Source organism: Carcharodon carcharias, chromosome 7 (assembly GCF_017639515.1).
Source record: "Carcharodon carcharias isolate sCarCar2 chromosome 7, sCarCar2.pri, whole genome shotgun sequence".
NCBI classification, from domain to species: domain Eukaryota; kingdom Metazoa; phylum Chordata; class Chondrichthyes; order Lamniformes; family Lamnidae; genus Carcharodon; species Carcharodon carcharias.
In genome coordinates this window covers 80,362,231-80,382,180 of record NC_054473.1, presented here as the reverse complement: position 1 = coordinate 80,382,180, position 19,950 = coordinate 80,362,231, and the positions used below count along the sequence as shown (strand labels likewise).

General features: G+C 41.9%; 1 protein-coding gene across 1 annotated transcript in view; it reads left to right on the top strand.

Annotated features, from left to right (window-relative positions):
• The window catches only part of dock3 (dedicator of cytokinesis 3), a 1,401,685-nt gene that overhangs the window by 1,020,118 nt on the left and 361,617 nt on the right, over window positions 1-19,950 (top strand). The window contains 1 exon segment of the mRNA XM_041191502.1: window positions 6,060-6,222. Coding sequence (XP_041047436.1) covers window positions 6,060-6,222 — 163 coding nt within the window.

Here is a 19,950-nt window from a genome sequence, read left to right as displayed (position 1 = left end):
ATATACTTGCCATTGAGGGAGCGCAGCAAAGGTTCACCAGACTGATTCAGGGATGGCAGGATTGTCATATGAGGAGAAATTGGGCCAACTAGGCCTGTATTCACTAGAGTTTAGGAGAATGAGAGGAAATCTCATTGAAACGTTTAAAATTCTGAGAGGGCTGGACAGACAGGATGCAGGGATAATGTTTCCTCTGGGCGGGAGGGTCTAGAACAAGGGTTTACAGTCTCAGGATACGGGGTAGACCATTTAGGACTGAGATGAGAAGAAACTTCTTCACCCAGACGGTGATGAACCTATGGAATTCTCTACCACAGATAGCTGCAGAGGCCAAGTCACTGTATATACTTAAGAAGGAAATAGATAGATTTCTGGACTCTAAAGGTGTCAAGGCGTTTGGGAAAAGCGCAGGAGTACGATATTGAGATAGAGAATCAGCCATGATAATATTGAGTGGCGGAGCAGGCTCAAAGGACTGAATGCCCTCTCCTGCTCCTATTTTCTATGTTTCTATGTTTCTATCACACTAACATTTCATTGCCTATGGTAGCCTTCGAGAGGCAGGAACAGCTCTGCTATTATCAGTGCACTCATGGCAGTATGTCTGGAGCATTGCAAGGTGCCTCAAGGAGGACAGTTATCAAATCACTGGTTATCACTTAACCATTTGAGGATTGATCTAAATCAAGACAACGGCATCTCTCCAAAGACCATCTCTCATTCATGAATAATATTCTGGCCTCATCCTCATGCTGAGTTTCCAGGATGAGATCGTTCTTCATGATGCTGTATCTGTCACTCTCAATCACGGATGCGAGCCTGTGAGTCAGGTCACCTTTGTGTGCACAGAGAGAGCTTCAGCAGCAGCATTATCTGATCATTGACAAGCACTCATGATGCTGCCTTTGTCAGGAGCTACCCAACTTCCAGCATTGCCATGGCATCTGGGTGTGACAAGAGCCAGTCAATCTTGACACAACATTTAAGGATTACTTAGTAACTTAATTGATACTAAAAACACACAACCGATGCACTGCAGCTTTGCTCTCGTCCCATTACAGGCCTCCACATTTTCATTCTAGCAGATTGAGATACGTACAAGGAAGCCTAGAGCACTGATGGCACTGTCACAATCAGATAACCATGTTGATTGCCTTTATAATAGCTAGCACAGGGGTTGTGTCAAGCCACGATGGCCTGACCTTCAGGTGCAAACCAGCATCCTCACATGCATTAGGCAGGCATCATGAAGCTAGGCACATACCTATAACATTGCATAGTCATGGCTGTAGAGCAAACATTTCAAGAGTCACCAAGTGCTAACTAGGTCCATTGCTCTGCATCAATCAGGTGGAGAGTGGGAACTATTATAGGGGTAATGCTCAGCTGTAAATGTGTAAACACAGTCACGAGTTAATGCTGCAGGTGGCATGAAAGGCTAAGGTCTCCGACAATTATTTAAACTGTAACTCATACCCAAACCTGACAGTCATTACATGGAGATCATTGAAAGGTTCACTTGGTTGGAATGACTCCAAGGTGAGTTGCGTTTAAAACCTATAACATCCACAGAGAACAGACTTCAGTGCCGCAGCATCAGGATAACAACAACGTTTACAAACTCGACATCCATGAGGCCACATTATATGAACCTCTGACACAAGTCTTACATATGCATTGTTCAACCACCATGCTCATAGAGCAACTGGCTTTGTTCATTCACTTCTATGGACATTAAGGTGTCTGACTGAGTTGAGATTGAGTGAGAAACCATAGACCTGTAGGACACAATGGGAGGTACTGGAGGAGGGAGGTACCTATTCCACTTGGATGACCTCGGAACGTTGCAGAACATGGAGGAGCCATTCACTAGCTGAGAATTTGAGGCAGAGAAACAAGTTATATTTACACATGTGCAAAGTATATACACTGAATGAACACCCATGCCACAATTGTGCTCTCTGTACTTCAATTTTTCTAACCCTACCGCTACATCTAGGTGCATCCCTGACATCCGCAGCAGAGATGGAGGCAGCTTGCTGACTGCTGTGCCTTGTTGTCTGAGATGACATTGGCGGACATCCTCTGGAGGCTCAAGGTCTGGAGGGCCCCGGACTGATAAGGGTCTTCTGCTCAGGGGCAGGTGCACCCCCCTCGGCCTGACTAGCTGGAGCTGATGGGGTCACAGGTAGAGTTGATTTGGAGCAGCTAGACACCCCTTGGAGTGTCCTGTGTGGAGGCCCCCAGGATGTCCGGCTCATGCTCCTGCTCCATGTGGGTGCGTGAGGGCCCCTTCCTGATTCCTTGAAGAGAAAGGGCACCTGGAAGGAGGTCAAGGTGCCCTGTCCCTCTCTCGCCGAACCACTGATTGATCCCATTCATGGCCACAGCAATGGTACGCAGGTCCGAGCGCATATCCAGCAGAAACTGCTGAACCAAGCTCTCCATGGCGGACACCACCCCTCCAATGGTGACCTTGATACACTCACATGCCAGAGCCATGACATCAAACAGTACATGGATGGACTTCTCCATCCTATGTTCTAATCTGGTGACACCTCTGACATCCTTGCCTGCAGCCCCCCTACCTGTCTTTGCAACTCCAACATTTCTCTAAAGGCCGATTCCAGAGTCTCATTACTGGACTCAGACTCAGTAAGGGCCTGGCCTCCAACAACCCTCCAATTGTTGAGAACCTTGGCTGCCTCTTCCTCTGCCTTCAATGGAGCTGTTTCTCTGCTGTGTTCAGCAGATAGTGACCCTCAGCCTGCTCTAGAATTAGGTCTCATCGAGATGTGTGTGGCTGTGCTGGTAGAGGGTGCAGGTGAACGCAGTGACCAGTCTTCCTCGGATGCTTCCTGAGGATCCTCATCCAAGGTGCTCTGTAGGCTGGGCTAATGGGCTGACTGGCTGTGTCCCAAGGCCTTTTCTTGCCGGTGGCTGTAATAGAGAGAAGAGATAATTAGTGATTGGCTGGAGAGTTGCCTACATTAAAGAGCACTTACAGTGTCCATGGGTAGCCAATGACTACAGCATGGACTTTCACTGGCTTGTTGAGAGATGCAACAGGAATGGTCCTTGTCCTACTCAGCCGGATCTGCTGCCTGCCTTTGTATGGGGTGAGTGACAAAATCTCTGGCATCCCCACTCCGGTCTGGGATCTCCCCTTCTTATTGTAGATGATACTGTCCTGCACAAACACAGATGGATATACTGTGAGCAGCACGGATAAAAGAGCAGATCATAAGCATGCATGCCTGCTATGTGGGTGCTGAATGATTTCCAGTCAGGGCTGAAGATGTGACTTGTGCTTCGTGTCACAAGAGATGATGATGTTAAAGTGCATGTGAGCAAATCAGTAGTGATGTCCCCTTTGCTGGCAGCGTGTGAGATTCCTGTGGACTGTAACTCTACGAATGCCTGATGGCCTTATGAGAGTGAGTTTGGAGCGAGGAGAAGGTTCCTTTACTCTGGCAAAGCGGATGAGATCGTTCATCCTATCACTGCACTGCATGGGCTGACCCCTTCTGGGGTTCACATGCACTGACCTCTCTGGCAATCTCCTCCTAAGTGGTGAGGTTGGTGTACCTCCAACTCCCATCATGAGGGTAGAGGACCTCCCGCCAGTCCTGACCTGTCTGGAGGAGTCTCTCCAGGCAGTTGTCGCTGAACTTGGAGGCAGAGGGCTTGTTTTTTGCTGTGGGCCATCACTCGCCACAAGTCCTGGGCTGCAGTAAGTAAAAATGTGTGCATGGGTACCATTTAAATATGGCGCTGGACCTTCGACCCCATGAGGTAGCGTCAGGGTGAACAAGTCAACGATTCAATGAGCTCCTCATTTATTCATAAATAATGAGCTGAAAAGCGGATGTTCTGGCATGAGAACCAGTCCCGCCACTTAGCGAAATTCAAGCTGACTTTCCCACCTGCCTCCGCAATTAGTCTTTAGCATGGAAAATTCTGCTCAAAGTCTTTCTAAAAGTCTTACTTTTGGACATATCTGGACATAAAATCATATAGACAATAAGGTTAGTATTGAATTTGTGAACTTCAACCAAGGTGCCGATTGCAATTGGCGTCATTGTTTCAAGGGATCTAATAGCTGTGAAAGTGAATCTTACAATGTCACTGGATTAAAACCCAACTGCTAGAGGAATAATAATGATGTTTTAACCTAGTTTCCAATCAGCACACACACAATAGTTTAAACAATTCCCGCAATCAGGAGCCAATTGGAATCGAACTGTTAGAAAAATCACTGGTAGGGTTGTGTCCAGGATTATCCTCACAATTTTCCCACTCATTGCAGTGAGAGCAGATGTTTTGGATTGTCCAGGAAACTGCTGTACCCAATCACTGGAAAATGCACTACAACAGTACAATCCCAGTGCTTTGTTTTCTCCTTGTCCATTTTAGCTGATTTAACTTGAATGTTTTTAGTTTATTTAGTCAGTGTTTGTCAGATTATTACAGTAATATATATTGCGCTTGGCAGCATGAGGGAGCCAAATTAATGTACAAAAGCTGAGGCAACCCAGGGTCAAGTACTGAATCTTGACTGATGTTATTTCCAATTGTAAATGCTGAGGGACAAAGTAACTCAAGTAAACTGTCTGATTATATAATCAGCATTATAGTTTTAATAACATATCCAGAAAAGTCAACAGATATGGACAAATGTAAAGGATGTTATTGATTCTTTATAACTGCAAGTTTGGTTCTTTAAAGTATCTTAGCCTGTTTAAAATGTTTTAACATGAATATTTGGTTGTAAGAAGGAGAATAACGGAGTTTTCACATATGAGTCCCAGCAAGAACAATCAGGGAAAAAAGAGTAATTAAACACTTGGTTCAGCAAATTCAATAAGGAATTCAGGTGATACGTCCTTACTCAGAGAAGAATAGCAAAGATACATTTAAGGGGATGCTAGATAAGTACTTGAGAGAGAAAGGAATAGAAAGATATGCTGAAGGTAGAAGAAGTCTTGTTTGGAGCATAAACTTCTGGCAAAGATTTGTTGGCCTGCTTCACTGCTGTAAATTCAATGTAATTCTACGTGAGATTAAAAGAGAAGGCTAACACTGAGGTAAATATTTTCAATTTAAACACCAACCTGTAGAGAAAGTTGTATAGCTGAGATGCCGAAGATCTATTGGTGCCCAGATCTATTGGTCACCTCAGCGAAGAAGTATCAGCACCTTCAGGAGAGGTGTAAGTACAGAAAATAACTGATACGACAATTAGAATAGACTTGAAATTTCAGTTCCTGTCCATGCGCTGGGTTGTGCTTTGTCAGATTTGGTGTCTCTTATTCCTCATATAAAGTTCCTGACCGGAGACTACATTTTCTGATGTACAATGACTGGGCATACATTGGCTTTCACATTCCTTCAATTGATTAAAAAAATCTATTTGCTTAAATTCACTAAGGCCTGTGTTTTAGATTTTGGAACCACAAACTCTACCAGTTGTAAGCACAGGAATTCACCACAGATGGTGACTGGGTGTATAGTGTTTTAATACACGGACCCTTCAATTCTGGCACCTGATGCTAAATGAATCCCAGATTAATGGGATGAAAATCTCCTCTCCTTGGCTGCATGGGTCCCACATGAAATGAGTTTGGGCAGTCTCGATCCACTTCCCAATAGGCATGCTTACAGCACAAACTGCTGCTAACAGGTAACTGGACTCAAACAACCGTAATGGAAATGTCAGATAGCTGCAGTTTGGAATACTATTTGAGCTTAGATATCAGGCAATTTGAGTAGATTGCAATAGAGGAATGTCTGACGGGCATTCTAGCAAAAGAGAAGATTAATCAAAGACAAAGGAATATTTTTAAGAGTAAGTGAAACATAAATTAAATACACACCCTAAACCAGACATTGGAGGATTAGAAGGACTGTCAATATTGCTGCACCTATGTAGAACGGATATGCCTACATGCTAACTTTAGGTTTGCTCTTTCTTCATTGTGATTTTGTTATTGAAGATAAATTGGCAATATTGTTCAAATTACAATGGAGTGTTCATTGTGTCCCTTTGTGATTAACAGGACTGTATCAGTCTTGGTTCCGGAGAGCCCTCTATAAGTGAACATTGCTCCTTTGTGATGTACCACAACAACAGTCCACGTTGGGGCGAGATCGTCAAACTGCCCATTCCTGTTGACAAGTTTAGAGGCTCACACCTTCGATTTGAGTTCAGACACTGTTCCAGTAAGTACTCCCAAGTTTCAGCTTTAAAGAGCGGAAATGTTTGAAAGGGTCATATTCAGTGTTTTCTGCCAAAACTACTATACTAACAGACTTTTGTATCAAACAATTAATTGTGTCATTTTCTTTCTTGTAAAATGTTTACAAAATCTAAACGGCTATGCCATGTAATGGCGGCTTGCAGGTATATATACTGACTCATCTATTATCTTAGTTCCTAATCTCAGTTTTATTGCTGGGTGAAAGGAACAGCCAGGTATCAAGCACCTTGAAATTAAAAGGTAAGTCATCCTTGGCCTCTTTCTCTTGTCTTCTATTGACCAATTTCTGAGCTCCACGAGAGAACTATCTGCTTACCCAAGTGGCCTTGGACATTGTGCAATCTGGGAAGACCAGTTGAGAGTAAAAGAGAAAATAAATTGAAACAGAATATTTCTGTGTCCTTTCTATTTTAAAACATCTATTTTGTCATGTAGCAAAGAGCTGTTTCACAATCTTAACTGCATGCTTTTCTCTTGTGAAGTTCGTCTATCCATATCATGTCTAGGGATTCAAGGAGCAGGATATATGGGAACGATTATGTTACAGGTGTCGGATCTGTTCTTCATTGTTACCAAATTACATTTGTTGAATAAACAAATGGATTTTTTTTCCTGAACAAACTGGCCAAAAATTCACACAGGGCCAAAGTCATTTATTAGTAACATCGATTATCTGTTATTCTGTGTTTATTCAAGATGCCTTTCAAAGAAAAAAAATCTCGGATGTGCTGTTGCAGCTGTAGTCATTTCCTTTCTGCACTTACCCTCGAACATTGTCCAGAACTCTTCAATGATTCAGTTTGTAGAAAAAAGAAATGTGCATTTTTCTAGCACTTTTTGTGACCTCAAGATGTTTCACTTTATAGCCAATTAAGTAGTTTTGAAGCATATAGGCACTGTTGTAATGTAGGAAACACAACTGCCAATTTTCACACAAGCTTCCACAAATACCAATGCAATAATAACTAGATCATCTGTTTTTAGGTGTCAGTGGGAGATAAATATTGGCCAGGATCCTGGGGAGAACATCACTACTCTTCTTAGAATTAGTGCCACCATTTTGCATCCATTTGAGAGGGCAGCTGGGTCTTGGTTTAATATCTTCTCATGACTCACTGGTGTGATAGTGTGCTGCAATATCAAGCTCCATTGCTCTCTGAGCCAAGACATATGTGAAAAATTTGATCAACCCACCTAATTGTTCAAGTTTGGTTGACAGAATACTAGCACCAGGTTTGTAAACTTAATAATTAGTAACTATTTATTGAACAAATTGCCTTTAACCAGTGGCAAAAGAAGGAAATATGAACTGCTAATTTCTAAACTCTACAACCTAAACTCTACTCCTTCTTAAATACCTATACATACATACATATAAGATACATAAGACACACGAAATCGTGGACTTTAAGGGTGAGATAAAACAGTTCAATAGCACCAATTTCAGAGTACAGGATTCGATGGGTTGAGTTTGATCGACGTCTTCCAAATTCCTTTAAGTTCTTTGTTGATGACACAAGGTGGTCTTCTAGCACTTTCAGCCTTTAGTTCACTGATTGAGCATTTGCCTTTCAATGTCTCTAACAGTGATTTTCCCCTTTGCTTCTTGACAGAGCTTTTCAGAGAGGGAACAGATTATAGAAATATGAGGAGAAAAAGCCAGCTACTTATTATTGTAGAATTACTGGGATCTGACACACACAGGAGCAAGAGGTTTTTGGTCTTTTTCTTTTCAGGCTAGGAGTTATTCTGTTGCACTGCTCTCACACAAACCCTGGCCATCTGGTCAAGAGCCAATTAAAATGTTGTTGCCAGGCAGTTCCCATTAGACTGGACTCATCCTCGGCACCATCCTGTCTTTTGTAGCACACTCTGTTCCAGGACAGCAACATTGTATTTATCACTCACACTGTTCCATGTCTTTCAAACTGCAGTCATTGTAATTTTAATGCACAATCCAACAGAAATAAATAGATATATTCTTTACAAGCCTTGACCCTTAAAAGAGATGACACGCCATTTCAAAAATGCGTTTCATCCCAAGGTATGTGACATATGGACAACAAAACATGAGATTTACTTCCATTCATCCTTTCTCTCCTTCATACAATCTTCAGCATTCCTTACCCCTTTAACTTATTTCAGTATTTTACACCTGGCACAATGCATCCGCGATCGCATTATCTTTGCCAGCAATGTGAGCAATCTTTACATTGAATGGCTGAAACAATAGACTTCATCTAAACAGTCTTGCATTTCATAGAAACATGCATAGTAAAAAGGAGCATGAGTAGACCATTCGAACCTTCGATGCTGCTCTACCATTCATTATGATCATGGCTGATCATCCAACTCAATAGCCTGCTCCCGCTTTCTCCCCATATCCTATTATCCCTTTCGCCCCAAGGACTATATCTAACTCCTTCTGGAAAACATACAATGTTTTGGCCTCAACTACTTGCCGTGGCAGCGAATCCCACAGGCTCACCACTCTCTGGGCGAAGGAATTTCTCCACATCGCATTCCTAAATCGTCTACCCGGTATCCGCAGATTGTGACCCCTGGTTCTGGACTCCCCCACCATCAGGAACGTCCTTCCTGCATCTACCCTGTCTAGTCCTGTTAGAATTTTATAGGTTTCTACGAGATCCCCCCTCATTCTTCTGAACTCCAGCGAATATAATCCTAACTGACTCAATCCCTCCTCATACGTCAGTCCCTCCATCCCAGGAATCAGTCTAGTAAACCTTTGCTGCACTCCCTCTTTAGCAAGAACATCCTTCCTCAGATAAGGAGACCAAAACTGCACACAATGTTCCAGGTGTGGTCTCACCAAGGCCCTGTATAATTGCAGCAAGACGTCCCTGCTCCTGTACTCGAATCCTATGGCTGTGAAGGTCAACATACCATTTGCCTTCTTTACCGCCTGCTACTCCTGCATGCTTACCTTCAGTGACTGGTGTACGAGGACACCCAGGTCTCGTTGAACACTCCCCTCTCTCAATTTATAGCCATTCAGATAAGAATCTGCCTCCCTGTTTTTGCTACCAAAATGGATAACCTCACATTTATCCACACTACACTGCATCTACCAAACATTTGCCCACTCACTCAGCTTGTCCAAATCACACTGAAGCATCTCTGCATCCTCCTCATAGCTCACCCTCCCACCCAGCTTTGTGTCATCACATTTAGCTCCCTCATCTAAATCATTAATATATATTGTGAATAGCTGGGGTCCCAGCACTGATCCCTGCGGTATCCCACTAGTCACTGCCTGCCATTCGGAAAAAGACCCGTTTATTCCTACTCTTTGTTTCCTTCTGCCAACCAGTTTTCTATCCATCTCAATACACTACCTCCAATCCCATTGGCTTTAATTTTACACGCCAATCTCTTACGTAGGACTTTGTGGAAAGCCTTCTAGAGTCTTAGAAGATGACCACCAATGCATCCACGATTTCTAGGGCCACTTCCTTAAGTACTCTGGAATGTAGATTATCAGGCTCTGAGGATTTGTTGGCCTTCAATCCCATCAATTTCCCCAACACCATTTCCCTGCTAATATTGATTTCTTTCAGTTCCTTCCTCTCACTAAACCCTGTGTTCCCCAATATTTCTGGTATGTTATTTGTGTCCTCCTTTGTGAAGACAGAACCAAATTATGTACTTAGTTGGTCAGCCATTTCTTTGTTCCCCATTATAAATTCCCCTGTTTCAGACTGTAAGGGACCTACATTTGTCTTCACCAATCTTTTTCTCTTCACATACCTATAGAAACTTTTACAGTCAGTTTTTATGTTCCTTGCAAGCTTACTGTTGTACTCTATTTTCCCCTTCTTAATCAATCCCTTGGTACTCCTTTGCTGAATTCTAATCTGCCCCCAATCCTCAGGTCTGTTGTTTTTTCTGGCAAATTTCTATGCCTCTTCCTTGGATTTAATATTATCTCTAATTTCCCTTGTAAGCCATAGTTTGGCCACCTTTCCTATTTTACTTTTGCGCCAGACAGGAATAAACAATTGTTGCAGTTCACCCATGCGCTCTTTCAGTGTTTGCCATTGCCAATCCACCGTCATCCCTTTAAATAACATTTCCCAAACCATCATAGCCAACTCGCACTTGTAGTTTCCTTTATTAAGATTCAGGACCCTAGTCTCAGAATCAACTACGTCACTCCCCATCTTGATGAAGAATTCTATCATATTATGGTTGCTCATCCCCAAGGGGCCTCGCACAACTAGGTTGCCAATTATTCCATTCTTTTGCACCATACTCAGTCTACGATGGCCTGTTCTCTAGTTGGTTCCTCAATGTATTGGTCCAGAAAACCATCCCGTATACACTCCAGGAATTCATCCTCTACGGTATTGTTACTAATTTGATTTGCCCAATCCAAATGTAGATTAAAGTCATCCATAATTACAGACGTTCCTCTATTGCATGCGTCTCTAATTTCCTGTTTAATGCCATTCCCAACATCACCACTACAGTTTTGGGGTCTATATACAACCCCCACTAACATTTTTTGCTCCTTAGTGTTTCTCAGCTGTACCCAGGCAGATTCCATATCATCGAAGCTAATATCTTTCCTCACTATTGCGTTAAATTCCTCTTTAACCAGCAATGCAGCTCCACTTTTCCTTTTTGTCTGTCCTTTCTAAATACTGAATACCCCCGGATGTTCAGTTCCCATCCCTGGTCACCCTGCAGCCATGTTGCCGTAATCCTGACTATATCATACATGTTTACATCTATTTGTGCGGTTAATTCATCCACTTTATTGTGAATGCTCCTCATGTTAAGGCACAAAGCCTTAAGGCTTGCCTTTTTAACATTACTTGTACCGTTCCCACTATTTTTCACTGAGACCCTGTTTGATTCTTGGCCTTGATTTCTCTGCCTATCATTTTTCTTATTCCCCTTCCTGTCTTTTGTTCTTGTCCTTGATTCCCCCTCCTCTGACTCCTTGCATAAGTTCCCATCCCCCTGCAATTTTAGTTTAAACCTTCCCCAACCACTCTAGTCCTCTTGCTCTGCTTGGTGGTCACCCATTCCCTTCCTGCCTGTGGACTCTTAGCCTGCGGTGTGACCACCTCTCTATACGTGCTATCCACGATTCTCTCCGCCTCGCGGATGCTCCACAGTGTCTCCCGCCGCTGCTCCCAGGCTTCCAGGAGCTGCAGCTGGAGACACTTCCTGCACACATGCTGGTCCCAAGCACTGGAAATGTTCCTGGCTTCCCACCCAGGGCAAGAGGAGCACACAAATTTCAAAATACAAAAAACTAATTTTGAGTTTTAAACTTTTCAATGAATGCCAGCAGATTATATGGTCGGTGTCGATTAATGTTGCTTTGTTATCGTGTTGGACATAACCTTCAAAGTGTTGAAGAGACAAGAACAATGCTAGAGTTGATTTTTCTACTGCAGAGTACTTCCACTGATATTGATTTAGTTTCTTGGAAAAGTACTCCACTGGCTTCTCTATCCCTAATTTATCATCTTGTAATAGGACTGCACCTACCCCAAAGTCACAGGCATCAGTTGCCATTTTAAAATGTTTAGTAAAGTCAGGGGCAGCCAACACTGGTTTCTTTATTAATATTGTCTTCACTTTTCAAAGGCTGCTTGGCATTCTGCTGACCATACCACTTTTGCCTGTTTTCTTCACAAATTAGTGAGAGGTACAGCTATTTTGCTGAAGTTAGGCACAAGCTTCCAATAAAACCCACACATTCCCAAAAACCTCATGATTTCTCATTTAGTTTTAGGAATGGGGAATTCTATTAGAGCATTCACTTTTGCTGTTCTTGGCAACACTTGCCCTTGTCCTATGTTGTGACCTAGGTGAGATACCCTTGCTTTTGCAAATTCACTTTTGACCAGATTTACGACTAAGCCAGCCAACTGCAATTAAACAGGTCCTCTAATTGCTTTACATGTTTTTCCCATGTGTTACTATATATTACAACATCGTCTAAATAAACCACACAGTTATGTACATCAGCTATGACTTGATTCATAAGTCTCTGGAATGTAGCTGGGGCGTTTTTAAACCCAAATGGCATGACTGAACATTGATACAATCCATTTGGTGTAATGAAGGCAGATATTTCTTCAGCCCTTGATGTTAATGGCACTTGCCAGCACCCCTTCAATAGATCAATTTTAGAAAGAAATGAGGCACTGCCAACCCTATCGATGCAATCTTCTAACCGAGGAATTGGGTACGAATCTGTCCTTGTTACTGCATTCACTTTCTGGTAGCCTACACAAAATCTAGCTGATCCATCCGGCTTAGGAACTAGCACTACCGGTGAACTCCAGTTGCTTTGGCTAGACTCAGTCAGTTGATCTTCTAGCACATATTGGATCTCTGTTTCTACCTGAGCTTGTTTCTCTGGACTCAGCCAATAAGGGATGTTGTTTTATTGGCACTGAGTCTCCTATGTTCACATCATGTCTAGTTAATGTAGTACATCCAGGTTTATCCCTACAAATTCCCTTATACTTCCAAAGTAACCTTATTAGATCTTCACGTGGTCCTTCCTCTAAATATGAGAACACAGTGTCTAACTGCCCAATTATTTTTGTAGTGGCTAGTCAAATTGTAGGAGATTCGCTTTGTTCACTGTCGGCTTCTCCTTCTACTGTCTCTGTCATCCTCCATTACTCCTACCACCTGGCATATTTGCTCTTTCCCATCATCTTCCTTTCAGTGGTATTGCTTCAACATGTTTATGCGACATAACCATTTATTCTTCGTACGCTCAGGGGTGTCTATCAGATAAGTCACTTTACTATCTCTCCTCACTACCTTGTAGGGGCCACTGAATTTTGCTTTCAGGGGTTCACCCTGTAAAGGCAATAACACTAATACTTCATCTCCTGCTTAGGACGTTCTAGTTATAGCTTGTTTGCCTGTCCATTCTTTCATTTTTGCTTGGGAAATTTTTAAATGCTCTCATGCTATTTTACATGCTCCTGTGATTCTTTCTAGAAACATGGACACGTCATCCAACATGGAAGATTTGTCTTTCTGCTTTAGGAACTATTCCTTAATAACTTTTAACGGACCTCTTATTTCATGACTATAAATCAATTCAAATGGACTAAATCCAGTTGATTCATTTGGAGAATCTCTGGGAGAAAATAGTAAGAAATTGAATCCTTTGCCCCAATCCTTTGGGTATTCATGGCAATAGGTCATGGTTTTGAGAGTCTGATAGTATTTCTTTAAAGCTCCCTATGTCTGTGGATGATAGGCACTAGACTTTAGTTGTCTGATACCCAAACTGCTGATTATGTCCTGGAAAATTTTAGACATGAAGATAGAACCTTGGTCAGATTGTATTTCAATTGGTAGGCCATAACAAGTGAAAAGCTGACTTAACTTTTCCACTCTACCTTAGCTGTAATTGATCTTAAAGGAATAGCTTCAGGAAATTGGGTTGTCATATCCATGATTGTAAGGATATACTGATGTCCTCCTACCATTTTGGGTAATAGTCCTACACAATCTACAAATATCCAACTAAATGGTTCTTCAAAAATTGGTATGGATATTAAAGGTGCCGGTTTGATTACACGTTGAGGTTTACCTACTACCTGACATGTATGACACATTGCACTATGTCCTTATGAAGTCTTGGCCTGTTTATCGATGCTTGGGCTTTCTGTATTCCTACATGTTCTGCCATAGGAATTTCATGTACTACTCGCAATATCTCCTTACGATATTTGATCGGCACCACTATCTGATGAACATCCATTCCTCATCCACAGGTCTGTGAGGGTGTCTCCACTTCCTTATCAGAACTCTGTTTTTAACATAATATCACTCCGGAACTCCTTCCGCCTCAGCCTCAATGTGAGCTACATTGCTAACTTGTTTAACTCTGGAATCTGCTTTCTGAGCCTCAATTAATGAAGACCTGCCAAACGCTTCCTTTGAATTATCCTTATCCTTAAAGGACGTTTATTGCAATCAAGATTCACCTCCACTCTCAGTACCTTCCTTCCTGATCTGGGGAGGAGATCTCAAGGTATTCCCAGCTATCCATTCTTTAAACTGGCTACTTGCCTTCCTTTCGCTCTCCCACTTTCTATCCTTTCAAATTTACGGGGGTGATGGAAAAAAGGTTTAGTTTTACAGATTAGCTCATTACTGTAAACCATTACTGCTGCCTGTCTAGTAGTTGCCACCCTTTGGTTTTCAACATGGGTTCTTATTACAGAAGGTAGGGAGTTTTTAAATTCTTGCGAGAGAATGGTCTCTCTGAGAACTTCATAGGTAGTTTCAACTCCTAATATTCATATCCACCCAGCAAAACTACTTTGCTTAACCCTTTCAAATTCAATGTAAGTTTGCCCAGGCTGTTTCCTTAAATTTCGAGAAGGACCTTACTTTCCCTCCAGAGAGTTCAATGAAAACTAAAGTATTGGTAAACGGGTTAAGTGGAGATTATATCCCGGTTCAATTGTCCAAAGTGCAATTGGAGTGTGATTTATTGTCTGGATCGGTGGTTGTAGGAGTGGTTGAGAAATTACCTGTGGATGGAGTTGATTTACTCCTGGGGAATGATTTGGCCCGAGTGAAGATTACAGCTTTGCCCATAATTATGAAAATCTGAGAGATGCTAAAGAGACGGAGCAGTTACAAGAACAAATTCCTGGTATTTTTCTATCTGGTGACTTTTGTCTGTATGCTTCAGGAACCAACTCATATGCACTCAAAATGGCCTTTTTCACCACATCAAAATCCCTAGAAACTTCCTCTGACAGCGAAACATAAATTTCCTGTGCTCTACCTGTCAATTTGCTCTTCATGGGCGATGTCCAGTTTTCCTTTGGCCTGTTTAGCTATCTTCTCAAATGAAAGAATGCTTCAACATCCCTCTCCTCAAACCTTGGAAGAGCTGGTACAAATTTAAACATCTTCCCACTGGGTTCTGATCTGGAAACAAGTCCGGCCTCATCTACTGATGTTTCTTTTTTAACTGCTAGCATTCTAAGCTGGAGTTCTCTGTCTCTCTCTTTTTCTCTTTCCTCCTTTTCTAACCTCACTATTTCTAATTCATTTTCTAGTTTTCGTTCCCTTTCCTGCCTTTCTACCTGTTCCCTTCGGAGATCAAGTTTTTGCATTTTAATTTCTCTTTCCTTTCCTGCTGTCTCTAGTTCCAATATTTTTATTTGCAACTGAATTTGAGCCCATTCCAATGAACCACCCCTTGGAGAATTCGATCTCTCAGGTATTCCTTCCAGCTTTAAATGCTGTGCCTTTTCTTCGATTATTTCTGCCTTCCTAGCTTTGGCAGGCAATCCTACTCTTAATTTACGTGCAATTCGATTAACCTGGCTTTTGGGATCCCTTGGAAAATTGTCAGGGACATCTCTTCCACTTGCAGGAAAGCTTTAGCTTAAGTGCCATCTTATTTTTGACAGTATAAACCTGGTGTTTCCTTTTAGCTTTTATTACTTACTAAATCTACACCCAAATGGTTGTTGTCTTTTGTCCCAAAATATCCCGGTCCCAAGCCCCCAAACTTTGTCATGACTCACTGGGGATAGTATGCTGCAATATCAAGCCCTACTGCTCTCCGAGTCACAACAAATGTGAAAATGTTTGATCAACCCACCTAATGGTTCAAGTTCACAGAATACGAGTTTATAAACCTAATAAGTAAGTAACTGTTTATTGAACAAATTGTCTTTAACTAGTGGCAAAAGAAAGAAGTATGAACTGTTAATTTCTAATTATACAACCTAAACTCTACCCCTTCTTAAATCCCTTTACACACGTATACAAGATACATAAGACACACAAAAACATGGATTTTAAGGATGGGATAAAACAGTTCAATAGCACTAATTCCGGAGTACAGGATTCAATGGGTTGATATCTTCCAAATTCCTTTCAGGTCTTTGTTGATGACAGGAGGTGGTCTTTCAGCACTTTCAGTCTTTAGTTCACTGGTTGAGCATGTGTCTTTCAATGTCTCTAACAGTGTATTTCCCCTTTGCCTCTTGATAGGGTTTTTCAGAGAGAAAGCAGGTTATAGCGATATGACGAGAAAAAGCCAGCTAGATTTTATTGTAGAATTGCTGGAACCTGACACACACAGGAGCAAGAGATTTTTGGTCTTTTTCTTTTCAGGCTAGGAACTATTCTGCTGCACTGTTCTCACACAAACCCTGGTCACCTGGCCAGGAGCCAATTAAAACGCTGTTGCCAGGCAGTTCCCCATTAGAGTAGACTCCTCCTTGGCACTATCCTGTCTTTCATGGCACACTCTATTGCAGGATAGCAAATTGTATATATCTCTCACACTGTTCCAGTAGATATATCTTTCAAACTTCAGTCATTGTAATTTTAATCCACAGTCTAACAGAAATAAAAAGATATGTTATTTACAATGTCATCCAAAAGACAATCTTTAGACAGTGCAGAACTCCTCCAGTACTATAATGGAGTGTCAGCTTGAATTATGTGCTTAAGTCTCTGGAGTAGCAAGAAACTCAGGAATATTGACTGGAGGTTCAGGTCTTGAATCCCAAAAATATGCCAAGTAGCTCATTTCAATCCTGAATCAGAGAAAAACTCATATCAGCATCTAAGTTGACGTGCAAAGAATGGTCATAGAAGAGATAAAGCATGATCACACTTTTTCCCTGTTCTAGAATCTGTTTCTACCAGCACAGGTAAGATCTGGCGAATGTTGCAAATATCTAGTTCATAATTAATTCCTAGAACATAATTTTTAGTTTCAGGAATTAAAGTTTTAACTGTAGATAAATGGGGGCATCTGGTTGAGAAACTGGTACACAACTTGATTTAAATGCAACTTAAGTTTTCAATAAGATCAAAGTTGACAGTGAGAACGCTTGAACAATGGATGACCTATCCATTGGCTTGTGATAAAGCTAAGCCTCCATTTGCTTAAATAAAACATTTAAATTATGTATGTAGTTCCCAGATGAAACTCGGTTGAGGGCAGATGGTCAACAAGGGAGTTCCTCGATAGGGTCAGAAATTATGGAGAAAGTGTTGTATACTCCATTATCAATATAAATTATTCATATGGATTATAGAATCAAAGAGTTATGTTGAAGGTAAAATAATTAATTTACATTTCTGCTTGAGGACATTCCAAAGTATTGTCATAAAGATGGGCTGTGGAGTTAGAATATGTTTTTATAAAAGTAAAATACTGCAGAATCTGAAATAAAAATGCTGGAAAAATTCAGCAGGTCTTGCAGCATCTGTGGAGAGAGAAACAGAATTAACGTTTTGAGTCCATGGACTTGAAATGTTAACTCTGTTTCTCTCCCCAGAGAATATTATTTTGTTTAAGTTATCTGGGTTTTTCTCACAGAAGGCAGTTGCAGTTTTGCTTTGATGTAGACTGTGTCTCACTGGATTCTGAGAGCCAATGGGAGATTATTGTCTGTAAGGCCTGCACTTTTAGCAGAAAAAATTCTAACTATATTGTTCACCAAGTGGAATGTGGGTGGGGCTCAAGCTCAGTTTGGATTTCATAAGGACAAAGCAACTGGAAGATTTGTTTAGTTTGCAGCTAGAGGAAGAAATATACAGTGGTCCTCATCGAGCCTTGTGGCAGAAAGCAGTCAGCAGAGTTAGCTTGGAAGCTGTGAGAAGGCAGTTGGATATCTGCTGGCAACCAGGACAAGGAGCTGAGGCATCCACAGACATGAGGCATTAAATAAAAGTAGACGATTGCTTAGCCAAAAAGCTTATGTAAGGATCCCATAAAATATTACTTCGGAGAATGGCTGGAACACTGAAAATTAAAGTGAATTCTGGAGTGCCATGTCATACCTTGTGGGTTGGTCCATAAAGAAGTGAATGAACCTTCAAGATTGTTGTTATGCACAAGGGAATTTTTGGGGGAAGCAAAAAGTAGAACTGAGTTTATAGCATAAGGTTATAAACTATAGTATTAAGTTAACAGTGCTTGCTTAGTTTGATTCTTGTATACAATTTGTTTAAAAATGTGAAATTTTATGGTGTAGTTCTTTCAGTTAATTGCTGGTGTTCGAATTTCACTTTAAATGTTAATGGTCCCTAATAGGACGTAGCACAGAATTCTATCTTTACTTGCAAAAACCAGTGATAAACTCAGATCACTGGGTGTCTGCAGTTGTTGTTATGATCTAGTTAGAAAAGGCAAGCAGAAATGAAAAGCTTGGCTGGCTGAAAAAAGGGCTCAGAGAAAACAGAGGCCATTGAATCATGCACCTTCTCAGCCCACTGTCTACCTCTGCAGTAAATACAGCAGAGACTGCCATGCCAGAGTGGAACTCCTGAGCCACACCTGGCAATGCTTATCACAGCATTAAGTACCATAGTGCAAACCATTTTCTTATGAAACAAGAGGTGCCGCTAATATGGCCTAGAATCTCGCAATAACTAAACTGGTACTCATGTTTCCTTTCACTCACCAATTTGCACCGCCCTGTTCCTTTCCTTTCCTGAAAGCATTGATTACCTTACTGGGATGCAAGTAACTGTGTACCAGTCACCAGCTGGCATCTTTCCAAAGTGGCTATATTATTCATGTTTGAGCCAGGCTATTAGACTATAGGGCCATCACATCTAGATCTGAGCCTGCTGCCGTTCAACACCCAGATATGTATACTTCAGAAAGGGGTTAATTGATGGTCTGGTTGAGCAATCCTGACAGAAAATTCCCTGAGCCATTAAGGGTCTCAGGTGGTGTTAATTTTAACAAGTTGGCTCAGTCAGGAAGTACAGTGTGGTAGTGAGCCATACAGGTCAGAAATATCTCCATTTCCATCCCTGGCCTGGGTTGACTTAACTAATTTCAGCACCCGTGGATTTCTGAAGAGAAAAATCAGCCAGGCCTGGAAATTTGCCTACAGCACCAGTTTTTTGGGCACCAAAGGGCTTCCTAAACTTCCAATATAGCGGCTGGAGGTGCTTTTCATTACAAGCTGGCAGTCCGTTATTCACTATATTGATAAAGGCCAAAAAAAAATCAGGCGTTAAGCCCTTAACATATGCAGATAAAGGACCTAAGTCCTAGTTCAGACCCCCAATGTGAGAATGGTTTGATCTGAGGTGGTTGCCTCTAGCACCAGTTGCACTCAGGAAAACTAGGCCAAGATAAGGTTATAAAATATACTTACTGCAGCATGGGACCAAAAGGAGCTGGAGTTCTCCTCTTGATCCCACATGGAAAACACATGGATTGCTGCTGGCCACTGCTCACCCTCACCACCACTGTTAGCTCATCCTTCCCTGCCCCACCCCCTGAACAATGCTAATGCAACACCTGGCCCACTTCAATTGTGCCTCTGTCTCCCTCCCCACACCTGTCACACATACTTCCTATTCTGGTCACCCCCTTCCTGGTCACCCTTCTTCCTCACTTACCTAAGGACTGCTATACATGGGGCAGGATTTTTTGCTTGGTGGGCAGGCACGCATGCGACCCGCTCGAGAGTGAAATAATACGCGATGATGTCAGCCGAGTGTGCCAACAACAATGCGCGCACTCGTGATATTTTGCTAGGCGGGCGCGTGATGGAGATGGAGGTGCACCCACCATTAATTAAGAGGCCAGTTAAGGCCTTTGACATACCAATTGTCTCCAAGTTTACGTAGCCCGTACAATTTTTTGGCTGTCGTACTAGCAAAATGGGCA